Below are 15,574 nucleotides of genomic sequence, written 5' to 3'. Positions count from 1 at the left end.
CATTTTGGACAGAGAGGACAGATGGTTTGAAAGAGGAGTGAAAGAAGCCATCTATGTCCACTGTAAACGACCATCTTTGAACAGAGGCGGGGGTTTACGACACCAACTCTCTGCCATCTATAATCCAGTTTTGAGATCCCTTCCCAGACGCCTTAACGCCCACTCACATCCTGGGCCATCTGATCTCAGGAATTCGCATGATAAGGTGGGGCCAGGTTTCACAATGAACACACCCGAAACTCTGGCGGATTTGGACCCACGCCCAGTTTCATACCTTGGCTCAGGCGACTAGAGGATCATCAGGGGGTCCTTTTGTCCCTCTGTGGGGGGTCACTCCCACTAGGTTTATATCTGGGACTCTCCACCATTTGACCTTAGAACTGAAGAAGCTTCTCGGATGAGAGGTGAAATGTCTTCAAGCAACTTAAAGAAGTCCAGACGCTTTTCTTTGCAAGCTCCTTTGACTACGATGACCTGGATGACTGAGAACCTTCACAGAGATTATTTATGGCATCTTCTGTAATGTGTGCAGTTCTAAAACAGTCAAATACAAGAGTCATGTGGTAAAAGCAATTAATATGTGAGCTTCTCCTTGTACAGCAGGAGCTTTAGACGCAGGGCAAGTTAGATGGTAAATGGGTCGACTGGTGCATACATAGCTCCTTTTTTCTATACCCAAGCACCTCATCTAACACTCTCCACCTCAGGCTTCAGTATCTTGCCAAACTGGAGTAAGTGGGGAACCGGTCTACCAACCATACAGGTAGGCAACTCAATTTATCTACTGAGCCGCAGTCACCTCTGTGATCCAAGGGTCACCAGACTGAGCTAAGAGGCAGAAATCATAAATTTGGTCTTTATAAAAGAGTAAATAAAAAAGTGGATGTATACTCAAGAGATTACATCAGAGACTAGATTTTTTTCTAGTAACTGATTGGGATGAAACAAGAGCTAAAAAGAAGACGTGAAGTGAAAATAAAATGGTTGCATTTGATTGTGTGTTTAATGATATTAAATTCAGATGTAATACAGTATTAATACAATTAAAAGTTAAGATAAATATTTATGGCTACACAAATCCTATATACTATTTTAATAACTACTACAGTATTTAAGAATTCATTCATGTATACAATATCTTTGTGAAAAACATTTAACAATATAAGGAGCAGAATCGAATAAATGACAGAAATGTCTAAAGCTGAAAAAACAGGAAGTGTTTTATTTTCCCCAAGGTTACACAGGAAATGTGTACAGATATTTCTGTAGTGACTTGCAGGGAGAAAATGTTGCATTTAAACATCACTGATGTGCATAAAGATTTACAGGGTTACCATAACATAGTTAACAGCTTTTACATACAGCAAACCAATCATAAAAAAAAAAAAATAGTTATACTCTCTCTCACTGAAAGAGGAAAAAAGTATATTAGCTTTGCATAAATCTACACAACATGCTTCTCTCTAACAGCAGCAAAGTACATGAAGCTGAAAACTGACATCCTTTCTGTTTCACATGACTTAAACAAGTGGAGCACACAACTGTAAACGTGCATCCGGTTAGCTAAAGAGTGAAATGTGGGTAATCCTATCTCCCTCTTAAAAATAACCAACATTTATTAAACAAAAGTTATGTTTTTGTTAGAATTACCTGAAACAAGCAGACTTCCTACCAACTTCTATACAACTAAAACCCTTCTGCAACCAGAGGAAAGAAAGCTCTTAGTTTTTTTTCTTATAAGAATATGTTCATGAGTGCTAATTACTCACATGAAAGTTTACATTTTAAACGTGTCCACGAACTTGAGTCACTCGCCACCAAATCTCAACGACACGTGGTTTTGTTTGCACCTCTCATAAAAAAGGGAAAGAACACAAAAAAATCTAGTTATATTCATCCTTAACAGAGCCTTGAGAATTTCTGAGCGACATTCTCGAAGGCCTCCGTCGAAGATTCTGTTGATGTTTCTGGAAATAAAAGAAAGGGGAAAAAGGTGAGACCACTTGTATGTTTTTGTGCAGTCACTCGATTACAAAGCCTCAATAAGAAAGACCTTTAATCACTCATCTGCCTGCTTTCCTTAGTGTTCAGGCTCCCACTCTTTCCTTTACATCACTTCCTCTCTCTCACGCAGTAACTCAATGCTAACATCCTGGCTTCTGTCCAATTGCGTCCTTGACCACCTTCTATGAGCCAATCAGCCGCCCCTCTGCCTACTTTAAGTATCTAAATAAATCACATTCAGTTCCTTCAGATGATCTTTCCTTATTGAATTGAGTTTGTGGGTACCTTCAGGTTCTCCTGGTGTTTCTGGCTTCTGCAGTGGAGGTCCTTAGCATTTTGCTCATCCAGGTAGAAAATGGAGCAGAGGTTACAGAAAAGCCCCATTTTTTGGACAACATGCTCATCACCTAAGAAGACCAGAAGCATACAAAATAACTTAAGAGAGAAAAGAAAGACTTGAAATTGACGTCATTATTTTATGTTTCGTTCTCACCAAGGGACGCGTCAGCATCCAAGTTGTCTGTGATGCGAGGAGACTGAGAACAAGATCGCTTTGCTTTGGGTTCAATAAGTGCTCTCCTTCGTTTACGGACAGCTAAAGAAAAGGAAAACAACTAATAAATGATAAATGATGACTGAAAATTAAACTGTACCTACTCCAATAACAAGTTTATATTTTTACTTCTCTAGTTACAGCTGCTCGAATGTCTTGAATTGTCGATCAATCAAAGTTTTATTCATCACATGCAGGTTGCCCTGCAGTGAAATAGGACCCCCCCCCCCCGACCTTACACATATAGCATAAACATTACATGGGGATACAGGTCGGAGATTGGTAGAATCAGAGAAAAAAAAACATTGAAATGTACACTACAGTGGGGAAAGTACAAGAGGAAAAAAAGAGACCCCTACTCATGCTGTGCTTCCATGGTAGGACAGCATGAGAACAGGAAACAAAAAAACTCCTCTGCACAAAAAAGCACATAAATGTCTACAGCACAACATTATGAAGACATGACAAGCTACAGGGGTGGGTGGGGGGTGAGGAGTAATCCGAAGCGAACACAGCAGCCGCCCTGCACAGCGCTACCATTCCAGCGCGGCACAGAGACCCGCCGTGTTCCCTCGCAGGAAACAAGCATCGAAGGCGTTGGAAAGGGAGGGGGATGAGTGAGTGCCTATCAGTGTAAGTGTATGTGTGTGCGTGTCCATAGTTCAGCTGAGAGTGTCCTTCGGCCTATCAGGCTAAGTAAACAGTCCTCCAGCCAATCCAGGTGTCCTTGCATGGGATGGGAAGAATAGCCGTAACACAGTCGTTATCAGGGAGTTGTTTTGGTGGGCTCCAGCCTCGGGCCTGAGCAGCTGGCGCCGTGGTGTCCAAATGTTGAATATTGTTGATTTCTCCTTTATGCGAGCAGCTCCGAATTTAGCACTCTGACACTGGTCTCTCGATCTCCCGTTGGAGAGCCGCGAGCCTCCCCATGATGGTATCAAACTTCTGTTCCATGGTGTTATCATTCTTTTGATTCTGAGACCTCACAGCTGCAGTGAGCCGTTCTGCGATGTGATCCAACTTTCGCTCAAGGGTGTCAATATGAGCAGGCCCCTCTCTGATGTATCCCATCATACGCTCAGTGGTGTTAGTTTGAGCCTTCACGGCAGCTGTAAGCGTCTCCAAGGTGTTAATCATACTGCGTTCGGTGTGAGAGGTCGCGCCTCGACCCATCGCTTCAATTCCAGCGGTCAGCCTTGGGGGGGTTTGAACAGCTGGTTCCGCTCTCTTATTTCTCCGATAAGTCAGGGCCAAGCCAGCTCCGATCAGCAAGAACCCTGTTATCATGGTTCCGAATAGGTAGATATCTTCAGCGTCCTCGATAGACAGTCCCGCCAGGCACAAGATCCTCCAGGTCTGCCACCCGTCTATCGTGTATCCGGCAGGGAAAGTCCCTCCAGGGCACTCAGGCTCTCCCGAGCCCAGACTTCTCGTTGAGAAAAGGGTGTCAATAGCATTCAGAGACCAGTTGATCAAATCCATAATTCTCTTTTAGGTTTTAGAGAATGACAGTGAGAGACTGTTCGAGGGAAAAGTAATGCACACAAGACAAGACAAGGACACAAGAGGCTAAGCAGGGAAGATAAGGGTGAGGAGGAGAGGAGAAAAAGTGCGACCGCCTTCACTGAGAGCCAAGAGAAGAAGAATATGTTGTAATATGTAATATGTATATGTAATATGATTAGTGACTTTTGATGGACAAACTTTAACTTCACAAGTTCCAGATTACAAATTGTGGCTGTCTTCTGACAGAGTGTGTTAGGAAAACCACAATATAGACACTGACTTGGATGCAGTTTTGATCTATTCTAACAAATTCTAAGTGGAAAACAACCATCATCCACTTTAGTGAATCATATTGAAACATTTTGTTGGTTTAAAATCAGCACATTTTGAGGTAAAACAGCTTCTCGTACCTTTAACGTCACTACTGCTCGGTCCTTCCTGTGTCTGATTATCAAGACACTCAGGCTGTTGCTGTTGCCCAGCAGAGGCAGCATCAACATCGGGCTGGCTCTCTGGTTTCTCCTCTGTTTTTTGGCTGTCTGGTTTGTCGTCACTTGACAGTACAGATATGTTTTTGTCCAGTGACGAGGACTCGAGTGAAGCGGCAGACAGTGATTCTGTTTCTGCATCTTCTCTCTCGTGTGTTGCGACCCCTTTTTTCCCTCTAACAGATTTTCTCACTGCAGGAAAAGAAAAAGAAATACTTGAGACTTACAATTTAGTCCTCTGACCAGATTGCACAGTTTTGTGCACATTCTTAGTGGCAGCAGTCTTCAGGAACAGTTCTCCAGGCTTCTTGATGAACATTCAAAGCTCTTCTTCAGATCTGGACTGCCTTTAGATCAGGGGTGTCAAACATAAGGCTGAAGGCCCAGAATCTTTTTTTTTTTTAAATAAAACTGTGACTTGTATTATGTGTCTGTGGTCTGGGAGAGAGTCCTGTAACTGTCTCCCTGCAAAATACAGTATATAATGACCAATGTTGGGCAATTAATTATACAGTTACTTCTTCAAAAAAGTTACTGAGTTTTGCAAACAACAATGTTTTTTGCAGCTGTTTACCTAAAAATGCAGCCAATGCGGTTTTTTAAACAAACCTTTCAAACAATTTACAGAACAATCAGCTGTTCTGCATCTAATTTAATGCCACACAAATTATTTGTGCCACTCCAAAAAATAATTTCTGTCCACTATGAGATAAAGGAGAACAAGCCTGATACCTGCAGGCCTGGCAACAGGAGATGTATCACTCCTGTAACATCGCATTGTTCTGACACACACAACAAAACTTTTGACTACACTACACACTAACTACACAAGATTTGCGCTAAACGCTGCAAATCTCTCACATCTCAAAACACCGCCGTCACTCCTAAAACTTCCTCCCGTTTCTTAACAACTAAATGCCATGTTTTGATTGGTCGACATGGTACATTTTTTGACCAATGGGAAAGGGTGGGGTGTTTTGGTTTTGTTTTAGCTCACAGGCTTTCGAGCGTTTTCCTTATAAAACGCAGTTTTTACCGTTTCTTCCCGCAGTAAATCTAAACAACGGTAGTATTCAGGAAGAAAACCAAACATTGCAGATTTTTTTTTATCATAACTCTGGTTTTACGTGGCCTATCAACACAATTTAAAAACTGTCCACACTTTTTCCGTCAATTGTTCCATCTCTCCTGCTCACATCTCCAATGTTTGTACACGTTGTCATTAACGTGGCTTCACTCCACATCAGCCACGCCGCTTTGCTAGCTAAAACACCGGTGTCGGCACATATTTCATTTAATTTCAATTCAGGTTAGAATTTTTTTTGTGTGTGCGCAACGCAGATTTTCTCTGCGCAGAGACACGTGCGCAGCTTAGAGGGAACATTGCTTTTAACTGTATTTAAATAGGTTTCACAGAGTCTCCTGCTGATAAAGACTCCCTCACAGTCATTCATACTACACAAAAGTAATTAACTAAGAGATAAATAATTAAATGACAGAAAAGTCTTGTAAAAGCTACGATATCCACCGTCACTCTGTAGGAGCTTCTGACTCTGAAGTAGACTTCCTGTTTCCCCCACTGTGTTCCTGTCAGTTATTTTCAGGTTTTACTCTTCCCTCTATAACTGACGTATCTAATCATATTTAACTAACACAGTGGGAAGAGGGTCAAGTTGACAGGTGGATAATTTAGATTTTTTTTTTTAAAATTTTTTTAAAGCCTGTCTTCCCTCGTTAGCTCCTCTCATAACCAGTATTATCCGTTCCTCCCTTAAAATTGGAATGGTCCCTTCATGTCAGAAAAAGGCTTCTGTTATTCCAACTCTCAAAAAGCCTGGTGCAGACCCCAAAAACTTTGATAGTCTTCGCCCTATATCAAATCTCCCCTTTATTTCAAAAATTCTTGAAAAAGTTGTCGCCTCCCAGCTTCACTTACATTTCAATGACCATAATCTCTATGAACAATTTCAATCTGGTTTCCACCCCAATCATAGCACAGAAACTGCTTTGTTAAGGTCAACCAATGACCTTCTGATGGCAGCTGATTCTGGTCTACTATCCATCCTCATTCTTCTTGATCTTAGTATGATACCATTTCTCACAATATCCCCCTGAACCGGTTAGCATCCATTGTCATTCGTCATACCCATTTGCTTGGTTTGCCTCATATCTTTCAGACCGCACTCAGTTATATCCAATTTAAATCCCACTCTTCAAGTCTCTATCCTGTTTCTGCTGGTGTGCCCCAGGGTTTAGTATTAGAGCCTCTTTTATTCATTATTTACATGCTCCCTCCTGATCATATATTGCGAAAATATAATATAAATTACATATAAATATAAACAGAGCTTTCAGTCGCTCTGCTCCTCTCTTCATCAAGCCATAAGAAATATAGACTCTCCTCCCGTATTTAAGTCACAGCTCAAAACACATCTGTTCAAACTGGCTTATTCGCTTTAGTAGTGATTTTATCTGTTGTCAAGTTCTGTTTTGCAATTTTAACTTATTTTATGTATTTTATGACTATTGCTCCTTTTAATTTTGTTCTTTTGTAAGGCGCCCTCAAATAAAATGCAGTATTATTATTATTAATACAAGGTCCAGTTTTTCCAAAGACTACAATAGAAATGTTATCCACGGTACATTTTCTGTGAATTACACATCTATCATGTAGTTTCATGGGTCCAGCCCACTTAACATCAAAGTGAGCTGTATGTGCCCCATGATGAAAAAGGAGTTTGACACCCACGCTTTAGATGATCCCACATTCCATTAAAGCTTGAGTTCTGGTGAAGCCAATCCGTGACTGATAGTGTTCCACCATGTGTTTTTCTACCCAGGTATGATTTTACTGCCGTGTGTCTGTAACCATTGTCATGCTGTCGTGAAGCTGTTTCCAATTTGTTGATTGACAGCACTACATGGCATTAGATTACAACTGGCTCATCACATGACTAAGGTTCCTTTTTTTGTCCTTGAATGATTCATAAGTCAGTGTTAAGTGGCTTAACAAACAAACAACAACAAAAACATTCCTCTGAAAATGCTCAGGTATAAAGACTGGACTGAAAATCAGTGAATAAAAGCAGCTGAAGTCAAAAGAAAAACTTTGAAAGACTAGGGAACATTTCCTCAAGATTATTTAACAAAGTAACAAAGTATGAAGAAATGAGAAGTGGCTCAATATTTCTGCACAATTATGTAAACCAGAAAGCTGTGCTTGTGTTACCAGGGATCTGTCTAGTCCTCTTCCTGGCTTGGCCACTTGTCCTGGTTCTAATGGCTTTCTTGTCCTTGTCTTCATCTCTTTTCAAGTTCACATTCTCCTCTAATATGAGATACAAAAACAAAGACTCACATTAATGCAAAACAGTTTGCCATTTTCTTTCTTAGTAAATTTAGGAGTAAACTTTACAAGATTCACACAACAGACTAGTACACAATGCTTTCCATGTAAAAAAAAAAATCTATAGTGATAATAATCTGCCAATCAAAACACACCAAAATCAAACTGTCTTGGCTAACAAAGCATGTAACGGGTGATAGATTTGTCTTTAATAGTGTGTCTTACCTTTAATTTTAAATTTCTGTTAGGCTGTAAGCAGATGTCAGTTTATTTGCACCTTAAAATAATTAGTAATTTAGCTTTTATGGTTAGAGTTCCATTATACTGGAAACCTTTAGCTGTTAACACAATCCATTTCACCTGGTTTATGTCTTATCTGCTTTAAGATGTGCTGCTCCTTCTATCAATGAAGGCACCACTGTTTATGCCTGCTTATCATACCTACCATGTACAAACAGTCATGTGAAACGAAGTTTACACGAGACTTTGTGCTGTCCTTTGAAAAACTATGGTAAATGGCCTGTATTTGTATAGCACTTAGTCCCCAAGGACCCCAAAGCGCATTACACTACATTCAGTCATCCACTCATTCACACACACTGGTGATGGCCAGCTACATTGTAGCCACAGCTGCCCTGACAGAGGCAAGTCTGCAGAACACTGGCACCACCGGGCCCTCTGACAACCACCAGTAGGCAACAGGTGAAGTCTGTCGGAGCTGGGGCTCGAACCCGGCAACCTTACACAATCAAACTGCCAACTGCCACGATCACCCTATGTACAGTCCATGTTTCAATCGCTTCTATAACCAGCTTTAGCTAAACTGAAGGAATCATTTTCTTTGTGACTTCATCAGTCTCTCACATCGTTGTGGGAAAAATTTGGCCCACACCTCTGTTGCTTCAGTTTATTGAGGTTGGGGATACACATTTACGCACAGCATTCTTAAGGTCCCAAACCAGCATTCCAATCAGGTTGAGGTCTCGACAGGACTGGGCAATTTCAACACCTTGATTCTTTTCTTTGTCAGACATATAGAGGAGTTCATGGTTGACTCTGGGAATGCAATGTGCCCAAGGTTTATAAAAGAAACCCAAAGGTGTTTAAAGGACATTATTCCACAGGTTTGTATGGCTTCTTCAGATGTAACTTGACCATGCACCAGAGCAGCAAACTAAACTTTAGTAAAGGAGGTCACGCCTGCTGATGATTAATTAATCAACTGACTCTAATTAGAAACCTGTTGCCTGCTGCTAATTTATGACATTTTTTATGGAAGCAGTAAGAAGACTAACACAAACCTGCATTGTCATCACCTTTGCGTTTATTAGATCTTGAGATTTTCTGAGCCTCCTTTTTGACACCCTTCTCATTCTCATCATGCACTGCTTCATTCACATTTGACAAAGTCTAAAAAGAGAAAACCAAAATGTTTGGCATCAAGATTTATGTTATCAGAACAAAGATTTCTCGAAGAAAGAAAAATGTTTGCAACAGTTTAAATGCTAACATTACCTCTTGGTTTAAGGACTTCACTGACTGGCTATCTGGGTTGAGTTGGCAGACCTCATGTCCCTCCTCCTCTTCTTCACCAATCTCATCCAATGTGACAAACTCCTGCAGCTCATCCTCCGTAATCTCCCTATTCCACTCTTCTCCCTCCAAAAAACCTTTGTCTCCACCCTCATCTGCCCCCACCTCATCCAGAGTCACTAGCTCAGATGTGTCATCCAAAAAAGTTTTCTCAATATATTTCCTTGGTCTTTCCAACGTTGTGTTTTCTGAAGTTGCAGGTCGATTATTCCTATCATCATCTTCCACAGGGTGTATTTCATAGGTAGAGTCTTCCCTTAAGTCTTTTATCAAGGCATCACTCTTTGTTGTTGGTGTCTTCTCGGTCGGTGGCGTTGTCTCCTCATTTTCTGTATTTTTCTCAGGATCCTGTTTCTGGGAATGTACAGCCCATGTGGTTCTCCTTCTTGCTGTAGTCTTGTCTTTTGTTGGGACTTCTTTAGCCGTTCTTTCCTTTCTCCCACTGGTAGATTGTTCTGTAATGGCTGAATTGCTGTTGTCAGTCTCTACCGCTTCTGGCTTTTTAGATTGTTCTGTGTATGTCAGTTTGTCCTTTTTGTATCCTCTAGCAGACCTTCTACTATCAGACCTTTCTGCAGTAAAAGCATCTTGAATTGGTTCATCTTTATCAAAGTTTACTTTCCCATGAATGATCTTTTCAGTGTCCTTGAGAATATTTCTGTCTTTTTCTGTATTGCTTTTCTTTGTCTCATATTTTTTCTCCATCTTGTCCTCTTTTATTGGTAATTTCCCCTCCTCTTCACTTTTAGATGTTCTGGACCTTGATCCAGTCCTCCTTGTTGGTCTATCATCTCTTTTAGGTTCATTGGATTTATCTGTTCTTTTTTCCTTGTTGTCTGCCTCCAATTTGGTCTCTGTGGTTGCTGGCTCATCTTCCACAGAATCAATTACCTGGTAAGCTTCTTCCTCTTCTTCTGTGGCTTCTTTAGATACTTGGGTGCCGAGGGTTTCAAATTTTTGGTTATCATCTTCTATTTCAGTCAGATCATCAACTGAATCCAGTATCTCAAATGCTTCAGTAGCATCTGTTGAAGTTTTTTGGATGTCTTGACATTCAATGTACTGTTTTATTTCATTTCGGATTGTGGATTTTATATCGTCTAAAATCTGATAACCTTCCCCATGCAATGTGTGGCTTTGTTTAGGTCCTGAATACTTGGTTTTAGCACAGCCATCTTGATTTCCATCGTCATCCAGCTGTTCTTCTGTTTGATCATCAACTGAATCAATGACTTGGTAAGTTTCACCATCTTCCTCCTCCTCCTCAATACATTTTCCGACATAATCCCCTGCCGCAATGCCCTCTCCTGACACGTTGTGGTCAGACTTTGCTGTTGCACACTCTGTGTTTTTTTTCTCTGATTCATTAGAATATTGAATCTTTACAGATGCCTCAATATCTGATGTTGATGCCATCTCTGACAAATGGGTCTTGTGGCCTGAGGATATAGTGTGTGGTCTTCTGGCTGAGGATTCTGTCTTGTGTGGCTGTGCTCTGCGAAAAGGCGATGCATGAATTTCGACAGGCAGCGAAGAAGAGAATAAAGGGGTCTTAGTGGCCTGAGCAGATTGCATAGATGTGGTATTGAATTTGGTTGGTTCAGATGAGCCTTTTTGTTTTTTTGGTGAGTCAGTGGTCAAGCCTAAAGACAGGGTGCTTTTCTCTGAAGCTTCAGTGGGCTTGGATTCAGAAGATAAAGCAGCTGAGTTCTTAGACTGTTTCAAGGATCTTGTTGAGATCTTCTTGGCAGAAGATGAAACATCTGAGTTTTGTCTTTTTCTTTTCTTTCTGGAGATCTGCTCAGATGAGAAGGTGCCTTGGTTGTCATCCACATCCTCAACAATTTCATCAACAGTGACAAAACTCTCAAAATTCTGCTCACCAAAAAGCTGAGCGTCTGAAGAAATAGAATAATCATTATAACTATCAGTTGAATCCAGTATCTCAAAGGTTTGTTGTTCAGTACCCTCTTTTACAGTGTTGTCTCCCTCTTCAAGAGGCTGTTTTTTACCTTCTGCAATTAAGCCAGCATCTTTGGAGGCTTTGGATGATTCCTTCAAAAGCGTTATTTCATCTTTCCCCTTGATTCCATCTCCCCTGCTCTCTGCTTCATTTTTGTCACAAATGTCCACTACCAGAATCAAATCTTCAGACAGCTGCTTTACTGTAAAACTTTCATTTTTGGCCAAAGGATTGGACTCTTGAACTGTAGTTATTTGGTGTCTGATATCATTGTCTAGCACTTTGCGAGAAGCATCCAATTCAATTTCACTGCACTCTTTTAAACATGCGTCATCATCATTAACACTGTCCAAGACCTGAAAGCCTCCTTCATGTAATTCTTGGCCTTGCTCAGGTCCAGGTGTCTGACTTATCTCCGACTCAATAGTTTCCCCAGCAATGCCTTTTATTGAAACTTTGTGGTTTGAGATCGTTTTGACATTAGAAGACAACCTGCTTTTCAAAGTGGATTTCCTTGTCTTAGATGAGGAAGGTGACAAAGAAATCTTGAAGCCTTTCAAGGATTTTAATGAGGTTTGTTCGGCAGAGGATAACACATCTGTGCTTTGGTCCTCCCCCGAGTCATCGAAAATCTCATCAACAGTGACAAAATTCTCCAAGTTAAAATTTTGCTCATCAAAAAGGGTGGTATCTGAAAAGACTTGGTCATCGATGCGATCATTAGCCGAGTCCAGTGCCTCAAAGCCTTCTTCTTCAGTACTATCTGGTGAAGCTTCTTTGATGCTTTGATGTTTAACATTTGTCATTTGGCCAGAGTCTTTGCAGGTTTCTCCTGAAAGCATCTGTTGTTCTTTTTCTTTCCCCCACCTTCCATCGCCCCTGCTCCTTGAAGCTTGATTCTTACTTTTGTCCAGCACTTCGTTTCTCTCAGCCAAATCTTCAGCAACAGATTTATCAGAATTATCTACTTGAATCACATGCTCCTCGGACAGCTGCATCAATGTGGAACCTTCATCTTTAACTGTTTGAGTGGCCTCTTGGACTGTTGCTGTTCGGTCTTCAGTTACACCGTCTAGTGCTTTGAAAGGCACATCTATTTCCATTTCACCAAACTCCTCAGGACTTTCATCTTCAATACTGTCCAAGACCTTATAGCCACCTCCAAAGAATTTCTGGCCTTGCTCAAGAGCAGATGACTGGCTTGACTTTGACTCAACAATTTTCAAAGCAATGCCATTGGCTGAAAGTTTGTGGTCAGATGTTACCACTAAACTCTCTGTTGGTTTTGCTTGTTCTTCATTTGGCTGACAAGTCTCAACTCCACTTAGAGCTGCTTTTGATGCACAGGTCCTAAAACCTGAATACAAAACTTGCAATGCTCTGGCTGGAGATTTTGGGTTACTTGATGCTGCTTTTTCCACAGAGGAGGCAGGAGTTTCCATAGCCATACATAAACTGCTCCTCGCAGTGGCTTTCATTGACTTGGATAAGGAATGTGAGAAAGAAGAATAAGTTGCTGAGCTCTTGGAGTCTTTCAGGGATCTTGTAGAAGTCTGCTTTACAGGAGATGAAACATTTGAACCTTGCCTTTCACTTTTCATTCTAGAGTTCTGTTTAGATGAAGCCGTGCTTGGGTGGTCTAAGGCCATATCTTCCACATCATCAACAATTTCATCAACAATTTCATCAACAGTGACAAAGTCCTCCAAGTTGAAATTTGGCTCATCAAAAAGATTGGTGTTTGATGAAGCATGGTCATCAGTATGATCATCAGTTGAATCTAATATCTCAAAGGTTTCATGATCAGTACTATCTGATGAATTGTCTTTCATGTCTCTGTTGTCAGCATCTTTGGACGCTTTGCAGGATTCTTCTGAAAACATTTCTTCCTTTTCTTTTCTTCTTCTATCTTCTGTTTGGCCTCTCGGGTTTTGGTTGCTACTTGTAATTGACATTTCAATTTTATCAGCTGCATCTAGAACTGTAGATTTATCAGAATTTTCCATTATCTGAATCTTGTTTTCCTCAACCTCTCTTTTCTCTGCTGAGTCTTCATTTTCAACCAGACGATCATCCTCTTGATTGGTAGCTACTTGGTGTTTAGAAACCCCATGTAATAGTTGGACAGAAGCATCCAATCCAATTTCACTCCATTCCTTTGAACAGGTTTTGACTGCATCTGTATCGCTCTCCATGACTTGACTGTCCAACTTATGCAGTCTATGGCCTTTCTCAGGTCCAGGTGACTGCCTTGACTCTGACTCAACAGAACTTGTTTCTTTGTGCAGCTTATATGTGTCAACCGATGTCTCAGCTTCTGCTGCTGATGCCATCTTTAATGAATGCGCCCTGCAATCTGAGGATGAAGTATGCAGTGCTCTGGCTGGGGACTTTAACTTGCTTGGGTGTGTTTTCCTACAAGTTTCAAAAGACTGAGAAGATGAGGAGGTAGAGGTCTTAAAGACATTAGAAGACAAATTTCCTTTCACTGTGATGTGAGTTGGCACGGGTGAGGAAGAAGAGGAGGCAATGTGAGAGCTCTGCCTTTCTCTTTTCCTTTCAGAGTTCTGCTTATGAGAAGAGCGGCTTTGGTGGCTGAAGGCTGCTTCTCCCGTGTTGTCACCAATTTCATCAACAGTGACAAAGTCCTCTAAACTGAAATTTAGCTCATCAAAAATATGTGTTTCTGAAGAAACATGGTCATCAGTGTCATCATCAATTGAATCCAATATCTCAAAGGTTTCTTGTTTAGCACAATCTGCATCGCATGACATGTCTTTGTTGACTTGTTCTTCAACATTTAGGATTTGGCCCAAATTTTCGAGGGCTTTAAAAGACCTCTGCATTTCTCCTTGTGTTTGTATGGTTGTTCGAGCTCCCTTGATCCTTGGACTTTGGTTCGTTCTTGAATCTAACACATCCTTATCAGTGGCATCTTCTTGAGAGTCCTCTTTAACTACAGATGCTTGGTCCTCGGTAACACTATCTATCACCTGGTAAGAGTTTCCTTGCTCTTGTACACACCCAGATAAATTGGTTTCAGTGCCATCTTGGCTTCCGTCTTCATTCATCTGTTCATCCAATTGATCCTCAATCGAGTCCAGGATTTGGTAATCTTCAAAGTCCTCCTCCTCAGGATACTTGCCAGAATAATAATTTCTGCATTCTTCTTCCGTCCTCTCCTTCGACTCTTTGAGTATGCCATTGTTAAAATCAATTTCTAGATTCGGTTTTTGGCTTGTCAACTCTAACCCCTGACTATGTGCAGCTGAATGTATAGCTAATGATGTTTCTGTTCTATTTGTCTCTGTAGTAATGCCCTCTGCTAACACTTTACCCGACTTCCCTACTGCACTTTCTTTGGGTTTTGCTTCTTCGTCTCTATGAAGCTGATATGTCTCTACTGTCACATCTGCTGCTGCTGCTGTTGATGAAGAAGGCTTACAGCTAACGGATGGAGAATGCAAGGCTATCTCTGGAGACTCTGGATTTTCTGGCTGTGCTGTTTGGCAAGGGAAGGGAGGAGTTTCAATAGATTGTAGAGAAGAAGAGACAGAGGTCTGGCTGACACTAGGAGATGAGCTGCTCGTCGAGTCGTTCAAGGGCCTTGTTGAGATCTGTTTTGTAGTGGTCGACACAACCAGGCTTTGGTTTTCTATTTCCACTCCGCAGGTCTGCTTAACCAGTTAAAGAGATGAGTTATTTTCAATTACATAACTGAGCTATTTAAAAAAAAAAAAAAAAAAAAAAACAACTAATAAAAGGGACCACAGAAGACTGTCACTAATAAACTCTAAGATATATTATCATATCTAGGGATGGGTATGGTTTAGGTTTTATCCGATACCAGTACCAAACCGGTACTTTTGAAATGGTGCCAGTGCTTAAACGGTGCTCGAACCGGTGCTTAAAGAATGGAGAACACAAAATTGGTCCAAAAACCTCTCATGTTCAGCTGTTTTTTGTAAAAAGATAACAATGCCTTTTCAGCAGCTATAGGGGATTTATGGCATCACTCTTGGCTGGAAGCAGTGCTTAAACAATGGAAAAAACAAACTTTGTCCAAAAACCTCTCATGTTTAGCTGTTTTCCACTTTTCTTTGGTCATTTTAGCCTTTTTG

General features: G+C 40.9%; 1 protein-coding gene across 4 annotated transcripts in view; it reads right to left on the bottom strand.

Moving 5' to 3' along the window:
- Nucleotides 1-1,196: 1,196 nt before the first annotated feature.
- Nucleotides 1,197-15,574, bottom strand: part of LOC113019245 (uncharacterized) — a 49,151-nt gene continuing 34,773 nt past the window's right edge. For 2 of the 4 annotated variants that reach the window (XM_026162810.1, XM_026162812.1), the window contains exons 29-35: nucleotides 9,413-15,130; nucleotides 9,199-9,307; nucleotides 7,781-7,879; nucleotides 4,474-4,743; nucleotides 2,498-2,599; nucleotides 2,290-2,411; nucleotides 1,197-1,967 (exon numbers count right to left, since the gene is read on the bottom strand). In XM_026162810.1, coding sequence (XP_026018595.1) covers nucleotides 1,884-1,967; nucleotides 2,290-2,411; nucleotides 2,498-2,599; nucleotides 4,474-4,743; nucleotides 7,781-7,879; nucleotides 9,199-9,307; nucleotides 9,413-15,130 — 6,504 coding nt within the window. In that variant the 3' untranslated portion in view covers nucleotides 1,197-1,883. The remainder of the gene's footprint in view (nucleotides 1,968-2,289; nucleotides 2,412-2,497; nucleotides 2,600-4,473; nucleotides 4,744-7,780; nucleotides 7,880-9,198; nucleotides 9,308-9,412; nucleotides 15,131-15,574) is intronic. The other 2 variants (XM_026162813.1, XM_026162811.1) reach the window with 2 other exon arrangements.

This window comes from Astatotilapia calliptera, chromosome 3 (assembly GCF_900246225.1).
Source record: "Astatotilapia calliptera chromosome 3, fAstCal1.2, whole genome shotgun sequence".
NCBI classification, from domain to species: domain Eukaryota; kingdom Metazoa; phylum Chordata; class Actinopteri; order Cichliformes; family Cichlidae; genus Astatotilapia; species Astatotilapia calliptera.
This window is presented reverse-complemented; position numbering and strand designations above follow the sequence as displayed.